Here is a 12,457-nt window from a genome sequence, read left to right as displayed (position 1 = left end):
TTTCATGTCTCTCCGACCTTCCTAGTGGGAGTTACAGGCAGTCTAGTTTCTTTTTTTTCTAGGGGGCGCTAGAGCGCAATTTTGAGTTTTGGGGTTCGTTTTTTTTTTATTAAAAGACAATTTTCGCAGGTCCTGATGTGTGGGTCAAATATGGTGAGTTTTGAAGCATGTTAAGTGGGTCAAATTAGTGCTCAAAGAGGCGGCCGGTATAATAATAATAATAAAACCTTACAAATTCAATAGGTCCTTATGTCCCATTGCATAAGGACTCCCTTTGGGAGTCCTTATGCAATGGGCCATGCGGGCCCTAATAAATCAAGAATAGTGAACAACAGGCTGAATAAGTGTACGTTATATGAGGCATAAATAAGCAACTGGTATGTTAACGTAACATATTATGGTAAGAGTCATTCAAATAACTATAACATATAGAACATGCTATACGTTTACCAAACAATCTGTCACTCCTAATCGCTAAATCCCGTGAAATCTTATACGTCTAGTCTCTTACGTCAATGAGATCAATAATATTATTTGATGTGTTAATAATCTCACACATAAGTCGCTCCTGAGTATAAGTCGCAAAAAACTGCGACTTATAGTCCGAAAAATAGGGTAAATGCTGGATTTCTAACATAATAATGACAGATAAGCACATTTCCAAGTTAAGTGCGACATGTTGTGCATGTAAAAGTTACGTCAACCCTTTTTCCATGATTTCCCCCCCGTCTCAAAAAGTACAACTTTAAACATTAGTCGGAAGGCTGATTGGTCCTCTCCCTTTGTTTTTTTTCTTTGAGAGGTGGTTGAAAAGAAGGCAATAAATAGTGCAAAAGTGACGCAAGCGTGAGTTAAGTGATGAAAATGTGACACAAAGAGAGGACCTGCCTTTTCCACGGCGCGCTGGATGAAGTACCGAGACGTTTTTCCAGAAAGAAGCATGGAGAAGAAAAGAGCCCTCCTCTCCTTGGAGACAAAACAATGACACTTGACTTTCACTTTCAGGACTGGCACTTTTTTTTTTTTTTTTGTCTATCTTTGATTGCTTGAGAAGGCGCGTCCGTCGCCCGTGTGCCGTGCACACCTGGTGGCGTGTTTCTATGTGGTCTGTGAGCCGTGAGCGTCCCCGTCAGGACCCAGGGCGGACGAGCGACTTCGAGCTAAAAGGGCGGCGGGGTTCACGGGCGGACGTGCGGCTTCGCTCACCAGGTTCTCGTACTCGCTGCTGTCCTCGTCTTCCTCGTCAAACTCCTGACCCGCCGCTTGTCTGTCTAACGAGTCCGAGCTCGAGCCGTCGCCGTTGCCCAGGTACGGGGGGCTGGGAGCGCTGACCGGACTCGAGGTGGCGCCGAGGCCCAGGCTGGAGAGGATGCTAAGCGGGCTCGGGGTGGGGTGTCCCGGGGACCCCACGGCCTGAGGCCGGGGGAGCAGGGCGGCGCTGGTGGGCGGGGACGAGGAGGGGAGGAGAGAGTCGTCGTGGGACATGAGGTCCGCGTAGGAGGGGGGGTTGGGCGAGATGCTGGGCCGCTCCGGTGCAGAGGGCGCGTGGAAAGATATCCGAGATAGTTGAGAAGAGTACGAAGGTTCCGTGTTTTCCTCTGGAGTGGAGCGAGAGTCTGGATTCAGGGCTTCATGGAGTCCTGTGGAACAGATGTGAAATGTTGACGTCAGCCCACAAACATACACAAGTGAGTACAGTGGGCCACACCACATGACAGGCTGGACATTCCATCATTAAAAGTTCTTCCATTGATATAAGAAGTAAACCAGTGGAGAGCAGCACCAGAAAAGCTGTTATATTTCTATAGTATTTTCTCCTGAGAAGATATAAGTTAGGGCAGGGGTGCTCACACTTTTTCTGCAGGCGAGCTACTTTTCAATTGATCAAGTCGTGGGGATCTACCTCATTCATATATATAATTTATATTTACTTATTTATGAAATATATGTTTTTGTTAACAAGTTAAAGGTGTTTAATGATAATGCAAACATGTTTAACACATATAGTTAATATTGTTAACAAGTTAAAGGTGGTTAAAGATAATACAAGCATGTTTAACACATATAGATTCCTTTCTTTCATGAAGACAAGAATATACAGGTAAAAGCCAGTAAATTAGAATATTTTGAAAAACTTGATTTATTTCAGTAATTGCATTCAAAAGGTGTAACTTGTACATTATATTTATTCATTGCACACAGACTGATGCATTCAAATGTTTATTTCATTTAATTTTGATGATTTGAAGTGGCAACAAATGAAAATCCAAAATTCCGTGTGTCACAAAATTAGAATATTACTTAAGGCTAATACAAAAAAGGGATTTTTAGAAATGTTGGCCCACTGAAAAGTATGAAAATGAAAAATATGAGCATGTACAATACTCAATACTTGGTTGGAGCTCCTTTTGCCTCAATTACTGCGTTAATGCGGCGTGGCATGGAGTCGATGAGTTTCTGGCACTGCTCAGGTGTTATGAGAGCCCAGGTTGCTCTGATAGTGGCCTTCAACTCTTCTGCGTTTTTGGGTCTGGCATTCTGCATCTTCCTTTTCACAATACCCCACAGATTTTCTATGGGGCTAAGGTCAGGGGAGTTGGCGGGCCAATTTAGAACAGAAATACCATGGTCCGTAAACCAGGCACGGGTAGATTTTGCGCTGTGTGCAGGCGCCAAGTCCTGTTGGAACTTGAAATCTCCATCTCCATAGAGCAGGTCAGAAGCAGGAAGCATGAAGTGCTCTAAAACTTGCTGGTAGACGGCTGCGTTGACCCTGGATCCCAGGAAACAGAGTGGACCGACACCAGCAGATGACATGGCACCCCAAACCATCACTGATGGTGGAAACTTTACACTAGACTTCAGGCAACGTGGATCCTGTGCCTCTCCTGTCTTCCTCCAGACTCTGGGACCTCGATTTCCAAAGGAAATGCAAAATTTGCATGGTTGGGTGATGGTTTGGGGTGCCATGTCATCTGCTGGTGTCGGTCCACTCTGTTTCCTGAGATCCAGGGTCAACGCAGCCGTCTACCAGCAAGTTTTAGAGCACTTCATGCTTCCTGCTGCTGACCTGCTCTATGGAGATGGAGATTTCAAGTTCCAACAGGACTTGGCGCCTGCACACAGCGCAAAATCTACCCGTGCCTGGTTTACGGACCATGGTATTTCTGTTCTAAATTGGCCCGCCAACTCCCCTGACCTTAGCCCCATAGAAAATCTGTGGGGTATTGTGAAAAGGAAGATGCAGAATGCCAGACCCAAAAACGCAGAAGAGTTGAAGGCCACTATCAGAGCAACCTGGGCTCTCATAACACCTGAGCAGTGCCAGAAACTCATCGACTCCATGCCACGCCGCATTAACGCAGTAATTGAGGCAAAAGGAGCTCCAACCAAGTATTGAGTATTGTACATGCTCATATTTTTCATTTTCATACTTTTCAGTTGGCCAACATTTCTAAAAATCCCTTTTTTGTATTAGCCTTAAGTAATATTCTAATTTTGTGACACACGGAATTTTGGATTTTCATTTGTTGCCACTTCAAATCATCAAAATTAAATGAAATAAACATTTGAATGCATCAGTCTGTGTGCAATGAATAAATATAATGTACAAGTTACACCTTTTGAATGCAATTACTGAAATAAATCAAGTTTTTCAAAATATTCTAATTTACTTGCTTTTACCTGTAAGTTGGTGTATTACCTGATTGTGATGACTTGCATTGAGAGGAATCAGACAGTGGTGCTGATAACGTCCGCATTTTCGAATGGAGGAGAAAAAAAGTCCTCCTTTCTGTCCAATACCACATGAAAGTGGTTGGTTTTTGGCATCTTATTTGTCCAGCTTCCGTACTCCTTTGTATACACTTTACAAGAAATACATTGTCGGCAAACTCCGTAGCTTGCTAGCTTGTGCACGCCAGCTTTCTGAGACTCTTATTTTGGTAGCGCAGGCAGGATGAAGCAGAGCTTTTATTGTGCAACTGTGCAGTCGGTCTTTGGAGTTTTGACGACAGGTACGGCGCCAGAGTCTGTTGAAATAAAGTGTTTCTCGCCTTCCAGTCGGTAATTTTAATGATCTGGCAGCAGCCAGCGTCATCTCAGAAGACCCTCGGGTGCCGTGAATGTCAATCAAGTGACCAAAGTGACTTCATAGTGAAGATTTATGATCGCTCATTTTTAGGACTATTTTTTTAATGCCTGGCTGGTGATCGACTGACACACCCTCCGAGATCGACCGGTAGATCGCGATCGACGTAATGAGCACCCCTGAGTTAGGGGGTGTATTGACTTCTGTGAGATGCTAAAATGCTACTTACTTCGCTCTTCTTCCGCCGCCTTACGTTCCCTGAGATCGATTTGCTGTTTCAGTTTGTTCACGTCGTCTTGAATTTTCTCCCTCACGCGTTCACTTTGTTCTACCTCCCCGCACACGGCCTGAGCGCACACGAGGCGGGAAGAGAGACAAAAGTCAAATGGCAAAATAACAGAAAGATGGTTTTCCTTTGTTTTGGGGGGTGTGCTCACCTGTACTTTGTCTTGTAGCGCACTGTAGACTTGAAATATTGTCCGGATATCCTTCATCACGCCGTCTTTGTCAAAGAACTCAGCCCTGCAATTGGGTGCAAGCAAACAAGACGTCGTGCATATCATCATCAATGGGAGAAAGTCACTGGCATACATTTAGGCCCGGGGTCAGCAACCCGCCTGTTCTAGAGCCGCATGGCGCTCTTTAGCGCCGCCCTAGTGGCTCCCGGACCTCTTTCAGAGATGTGTGAAAATGGAAAAAGATGTATATTTAGTTTGAATGTATTTTCTGTAGGAGAACAAACATGACACAAACCGTCCTAATTGTTAGAAATCCCACGGTTTATATTAAACATGCTTCACTGTATTTGGCAAGCACCGTTTTGTCCGACTAATTTCAGCGATCCTTGAACTCACCGTAGTTTGTGTACATGTGCAACTTTCTCCGACACTGCCACAGAAAGACGTTTTTTATGCCACTCCTTCCTTGTCTCATTTTGTCCACCAAACGTTTTATACTGTGCGTGAATGCACAATGGTGATATTTGTTGATTTGCTGGAGTGCTTATCAGGCATATGACTGCAAGTTTATCGATGTTAACATGCTACTTAGGCCACCTGTATGTATATATTGCATCATTATGCCTCGTTTGTAGCAATATTTGAGCTCATTTAATTTCCTTGACTTACTTACGTCTAATTTATATTTCCATGTCTCATGACACATTATCTGTATGTGATATTGGCTGCATTTCTGATTTTGTGTGCCATGTTGTTCCAGACCACAGCAAACGTTACCCAGCTTGCAAAGATTGTAATAAATTTTCTTTTTTTTTTTTTTATAAAGAAATACAATCATGTGTGCTTACGGACTGTATCCCTGCAGACTGTATTGATATACATTGATATATAGTGTATATATTGTGTTTTTATGTTGATTTAATCAAAATAAAAATAAAAAAATAAACTTTTTGTTGTTGTTGTTGTTGGGTGTTGTTGATAAACGGTTTTCGCCTTGCATAGGAGAGTTTTAACTTGCACTTACAGATGTAGCGACCAACTGTAGTTACTGACAGTGGGTTACTGAAGTGTTCCTGAGCCCATGTGGTGATATCCTTTACACACTGATGTCGCTTGTTGATGCAGTACAGCCTGAGGTGTCGAAGGTCACGGGCTTAGCTGCTTACGTGCAGTGATTTCTCCAGATTCTCTGAACAGTTTGATGATATTACGGACCGTAGATGGTGAAATCCCTAAATTCCTTGCAATAGCTGGTTGAGAAAGGTTTTTCTTAAACTGTTCAACAATTTGCTCACGCATGTGTTGACAAAGTGGTGACCCTCGCCCCGTCCTTGTTTGTGAATGACTGAGCATTTCATGGAATCTACTTTTATACCCAATCATGGCACCCACCTGTTCCCAATTAGCCTGCTCACCTGTGGGATGTTCCAAATAAGTGTTTGATGAGCATTCCTCGACTTTATCAGTATTTATTGTCACGTGTTGCTGTCATCAAATTCTAAAGTTAATGATCATTTGCAAAAAAAAAAAATGTTTATCAGTGTGAACATCAAATATGTTGTCTTTGTAGCATATTCAACTGAATATGGGTTGAAAACGATTTGCAAATCATTGTATTCCGTTTATATTTACATCTAACACAATTTCCCAACTCATATGGAAACGGGGTTTGTAACACTTATATAAGACTTTTAAAGTCATTTTGATAGTAGGCTAGTATAGCTAATATAGACACTTACATCATGTGTTGGCTTCATTATAACACTTATATAAGACTTTTAAAGTCATTTTGATAGTAGGCTAATATAGCTAATATAGACACTTACATCATGTGTTGCCTTCATTATAACACTTATATAAGACTTTTAAAGTTATTTTGATAGTAGGCTAATACAGACACTTACATCCTGTGTTGTCTTCATTATAACACTTATATAAGACTTTTAAAGTCATTTTGATAGTAGGCTAGTATAGCTACTATAGACACTTACATCATGTGCTGCCTTCATTATAACACTTATAGAAGACTTTTAAAGTCAGTTTGATAGTAGGCTAATATGGCTAATATAGACACTTACATCATGTGTTGCCTTCATTATAACACTTATATAAGACTTTTAAAGTCATTTTAAAAGTAGGCTAATATAGCTACTATAGACACTTACATCATGTGTTGCCTTCATTTTAACACTTATATAAGACTTTTAAAGTAATTTTGATAGTAGGCTAATATAGCTACGGTACTATAGACACTTACATCATGTGTTGGCTTCATTATAACACTTATATAAGACTTTTAAAGTCATTTTGGTAGTAGACTAATATAACTAATATAGACACTTACATCATGTGTTGCCTTCATTTTAACACTTATATAAGACTTTTAAAGTAATTTTGATAGTAGGCTAATATAGCTACGGTACTATAGACACTTACATCATGTGTTGGCTTCATTATAACACTTATATAAGACTTTTAAAGTCATTTTGATAGTAGGCTAATATAGCTAATATAGACACTTACATCATGTGTTGGCTTCATTATAATACTTATATGAGACTTTTAAAGTCATTTTGATAGTAGGCTAATATAACTAATATAGACACATCATGTATTGTCTTCATTATAACACTTATATAAGACTTTTAAAGTCATTTTGATAGTAGGCTAATATAGCTAATATAGACACTTACATCATGTGTTGGCTTCATTCTAACACTTATATAAGACTTTTAAAGTCATTTTGATAGTAGGCTAATATAGCTACTATAGACACATCATGTGTTGGCTTCATTATAACACTTATATAAGACTTTTAAAGTCATTTTGATAGTAGGCTAATATAGCTAATATAGACACTTACATCATGTGTTGCCTTCATTATAACACTTATATAAGACTTTTAAAGTCATTTTGATAGTAGGCTAATATAGCTACTATAGACACTTACATCATGTGTTGCCTTCATTTTAACACTTATATAAGACTTTTAAAGTAATTTTGATAGTAGGCTAATATAGCTACGGTACTATAGACACTTACATCATGTGTTGGCTTCATTATAACACTTATATAAGACTTTTAAAGTCATTTTGGTAGTAGACTAATATAACTAATATAGACACTTACATCATGTGTTGCCTTCATTTTAACACTTATATAAGACTTTTAAAGTAATTTTGATAGTAGGCTAATATAGCTACGGTACTATAGACACTTACATCATGTGTTGCCTTCATTATAACACTTATATAAGACTTTTAAAGTCATTTTGATAGTAGACTAATAAAGCTAATATAGACACTTACATCATGTGTTGGCTTCATTATAACACTTATATAAGACTTTTAAAGTCATTTTGATAGTAGGCTCGTATAGCTAATATAGACACTTACATCATGTGTTGGCTTCATTATAACACTTATATAAGACTTTTAAAGTCATTTTGATAGTAGGCTAATATAACTAATATAGACACATCATGTATTGTCTTCATTCTAACACTTATATAAGACTTTTAAAGTCATTTTGATAGTAGACTAATAAAGCTAATATAGACACTTACATCATGTGTTGTCTTCATTATAACACTTATATAAGACTTTTAAAGTCATTTTGATAGTAGGCTAATATAACTAATATAGACACTTACATCATGTATTGTCTTCATTCTAACACTTATATAAGACTTTTAAAGTCATTTTGATAGTAGGCTAATATAGCTACTATAGACACTTACATCATGTGTTGTCTTCATTGTAACACTTATATAAGACTTTTAAAGTCATTTTGATAGTAGGCTAATATAGACACTTACATCATGTGTTGTCTTCATTATAACACTTATATAAGACTTTTAAAGTCATTTTGATAGTAGGCTAGTATAGCTAATATAGACACTTACATCATGTGTTGGCTTCATTATAACACTTATACAAGACTTTTAAAGTAATTTTGATAGTAGGCTAATATAGCTAATATAGACACTTACATCATGTGTTGCCTTCATTATAACACTTATATAAGACTTTTAAAGTAATTTTGATAGTAGGCTAATATAGACACTTACATCATGTGTTGGCTTCATTCTAACACTTATATAAGACTTTTAAAGTCATTTTGATAGTAGGCTAATATAGACACTTACATCATGTGTTGTCTTCATTATAACACTTATATAAGACTTTTAAAGTCAGTTTGATAGGAGGCTAATATAGCTAATATAGACACTTACATCATGTGTTGCCTTCATTATAACACTTATATAAGACTTTTAAAGTCATTTTGATAGTAGGCTAATATAGCTACTATAGACACTTACATCATGTGTTGACTTCATTATAACACTTATATAAGACTTTTAAAGTCATTTTGACAGTAGGCTAATATAGCTACTATAGACACCTACATCATGTGTTGTCTTCATTATAACACTTATATAAGACTTTTAAAGTCATTTTGACAGTAGGCTAATATAGACACTTACATCATGTATTGTCTTCATTATAACACTTATATAAGACTTTTAAAGTCATTTTGATAGTAGGCTAATATAGCTACTATAGACACTTACATCATGTGTTGGCTTCATTATAACACTTATATAAGACTTTTAAAGTCATTTTGATAGTAGACTAATAAAGCTAATATAGACACTTACATCATGTCTTGGCTTCATTATAACACTTATATAAGACTTTTAAAGTCATTTTGATAGTAGGCTAATATAACTAATATAGACACATCATGTATTGTCTTCATTCTAACACTTATATAAGACTTTTAAAGTCATTTTGATAGTAGGCTAATATAGCTACTATAGACACTTACATCATGTGTTGCCTTCATTATAACACTTATATAATACTTTTAAAGTCATTTTGATAGTAGGCTAGTATAGCTAATATAGACACTTACATCATGTGTTGGCTTCATTATAACACTTATATAAGACTTTTAAAGTCATTTTGATAGTAGGCTAATATAACTAATATAGACACATCATGTATTGTCTTCATTGTAACACTTATATAAGACTTTTAAAGTCATTTTGATAGTAGGCTAATATAGCTACTATAGACACTTACATCATGTGTTGGCTTCACTATAACACTTATATAAGACTTTTAAAGTCATTTTGATAGTAGACTAATAAAGCTAATATAGACACTTCCATCATGTCTTGGCTTCATTATAACACTTATATAAGACTTAGAATTTTTAGCGGCTCCAGACAGACTTTTTTTGGTTGTATTTTTGGTCCAATATGGCTCTTTCAACATTTAGAGTTGCCGACCCTCGATTCAGGCCGTGATGGAATTGTAACACATTCCACTGCCCAAGGCACAAATTAGCCACGGTCAGTTCACAGGGATACCGTGCTTTGCCCCGCTTTATAAATTGCACAGCCGGCAGCAGAGGTATTAACTGCGCTGAATCAAATGTGTGTGTAATGTGCGGCTAGTACATGGTAGGCACGACACGAACTTCATGCAAACTATGCAGCCAACCTGGTGTGCACATGAAAAAGGCAAACAAAAGAGGACCTTGGTTCAGAAGCGAGGCAGTGAGTCCAAATATTACCCGTGTTCTTTGATGACCTTGGCGTAGTTGAGCGAGGTGTTGGGCACGGACGACACCTTGTACTCCTGCTGGCTTGTATTGCCCAGGTTTGGGATGGTGAGGGTGATCCTCTGGTTGTACCTACTGTGGGAACATGGCCAGTTAGCGCTCCCAAACATGAGAACTAACACGTCATGTAACAGGGTTTGTGCAGGTAGCAGAACATCTAACCTAATGCTTTTTAATGCAACTTAAAACAAATGTAACGCTCATGTTCTACTGCAGGTCGTCGTTGTATAGTCAAAATGTCTGTACCATACCTGCCAACTTTTGAAATCAGAAAAACCTAGTAGCCAGGGTCCAGGGGCCGCAAAATGATTGATTGCATTCAGACAGGTTAAAATGTTGCTAAAACCATCACTTTTCTATCAGTCACAGTGACTTTTCAAAACAAAAATATTACAGCAAAAATCATATGGGTTGATTGACATGTTTATTCTGTAAGCTAACTTCAATAGTTTGAAATTATTTTGACAGTTAATGCCAGTTATCCTGTCAACCTTTCACAACACTTCAATTTGTTAATTGAAAGTATAAACACTTTTTACAGTAAACAAATGGTAAAGCAGTACTAAACAATTCCATTAAAAAAATTGTATACCGTATTTTCCGCACTATTAGCCGCACCCAAAAACCACAAATTTACTCAAAAGCTGACAGTGCGGCTTATAACCCGGTGCGCTTTATATATGGATTAATATTAAGATTCATTTTCATAAAGTTTCGGTCTCGCAACTACGGTAAACAGCTGCCATCTTTTTTCCCCGTAGAAGAGGAAGTGCTTCTTCTTCTACGCAAGCAACCGCCAAGGTAAGCACCCGCCCCCATAGAACAGGAAGCGCTTCTTCTTCTACTGTAAGCAACCACCCGCCCCCGTAGAAGAAGAAGAAGCGCGCGGATATTACGTTTCATTTCCTTTGTGTGTTTACATCTGTAAAGACCACAAAATGGCTCCTACTAAGCGACAGGTTTCCGGTTCATGAAAAGACGCAATCTCTCCATCCGCACACGGACTACTATTTCACAGCAACTGCCTAAAGACTTTCAAGAAAAGCTGGCTACTTTCCGTGCATATTGTAAAAACAAGATAGCTGAAAAAAAAGATCCGGCCAGAGAACATTATCAACATGGACGAGGTTCCACTGACTTTTGATATTCCTGTGAACCGCACTGTGGATACAACGGGAGCACGTACGGTGAATATTCGCACCACAGGGAATGAGAAGTCATCCTTCACTGTGGTTCTAGCTTGCCATGCAAATGGCCAGAAACTTCCACCCATGGTGATATTCAAAAGGAAGACCTTGCCAAAAGAGACCTTTCCAGCCGGCGTCATCATAAAAGCTAACTCGAAGGGATGGATGGATGAAGAAAAGATGAGCGAGTGGTTAAGGGAAGTTTACGCGAAGAAGCCGGGTGGCTTTTTTCACGCAGCTCCGTCCATGTTGATATACGACTCCATGCGCGCCCACATCACGCTGGTTTTTAATATATTATTAAAGTTTGACTGACCTATCTGACTGTTTTTTTGACATTCCTTTAGCGCAGTTAGATGCGGCTTATAACACGGGGCGGCTTATAGGTGGACAAAGTTTTGAAATATGCCGTTCATTGAAGGCGCGGCTTATAACCCAGGGCGGTTTATGGTGCGGAAAATACGGTAATCTACTGCCTTGTTCAATTGTAAAAAATATTCTGTGCCTAAAATTCACATTTCTATCACAATTATCATACTGTAAACATGGTAAGCTAACTTCATTACAATTAATAGTCCTGTCAATAGCATGGAATTACAATTCAAATGTAGTTTTTTTTGTAAGCCTTTCAAAAGAATTCAAAATATGAAAAATGAATGAAAATTAATTGAAGCCATCAGACACTTGAAAAGTGGCACATCACACCTCTAATGTAATCATTTGAACTTTTCAACAGAAATAGCACTGCAAAAATATTAAGGACATACTTCTGTATTTTGGTAGTTATGCTGTCAACATTTAACAAGATTTCTTCAACTTGGACTTGAAAGCATAAATAGTATAAACACTTTTAACAGTATAACAGTACTAAACAATTCCAATAGATAACATTGGTGTCATTACCATTTTGTGGCTAAAATCCGAAAAACTTTGAAAGTTTTCCACTTGTATCGCTAGCAACGACATTAGACTCGTGTTTTTTTGTCCCAACCTGGTCTTTTACATCGCTAATTCCTCCGTGTCCGATCGAAAAATCTTGTCTGCACAAGGTGCAATTCGCGTAGTTTTCACCCTTTTTGGAACGGATAATT

The 12,457-nt window shown here is 38.3% G+C and overlaps 1 protein-coding gene across 1 annotated transcript in view; it reads right to left on the bottom strand.

The window, feature by feature from the left end:
* Nucleotides 1-522: 522 nt before the first annotated feature.
* The window catches only part of LOC133576451 (uncharacterized), a 37,574-nt gene continuing 25,639 nt past the window's right edge, over nucleotides 523-12,457 (bottom strand). Inside the window, exons 6-9 of the mRNA XM_072915018.1 lie at nucleotides 10,132-10,254; nucleotides 4,528-4,612; nucleotides 4,320-4,437; nucleotides 523-1,640 (exon numbers count right to left, since the gene is read on the bottom strand). Coding sequence (XP_072771119.1) covers nucleotides 1,099-1,640; nucleotides 4,320-4,437; nucleotides 4,528-4,612; nucleotides 10,132-10,254 — 868 coding nt within the window. The 3' untranslated portion in view covers nucleotides 523-1,098. The remainder of the gene's footprint in view (nucleotides 1,641-4,319; nucleotides 4,438-4,527; nucleotides 4,613-10,131; nucleotides 10,255-12,457) is intronic.

This window comes from Nerophis lumbriciformis, linkage group LG02 (genome assembly GCF_033978685.3).
Source record: "Nerophis lumbriciformis linkage group LG02, RoL_Nlum_v2.1, whole genome shotgun sequence".
NCBI classification, from domain to species: Eukaryota; Metazoa; Chordata; class Actinopteri; order Syngnathiformes; family Syngnathidae; genus Nerophis; species Nerophis lumbriciformis.
The sequence above is the reverse complement of the archived record's forward strand: the minus strand, read 5'-3'. Positions and strand labels throughout refer to the sequence as shown.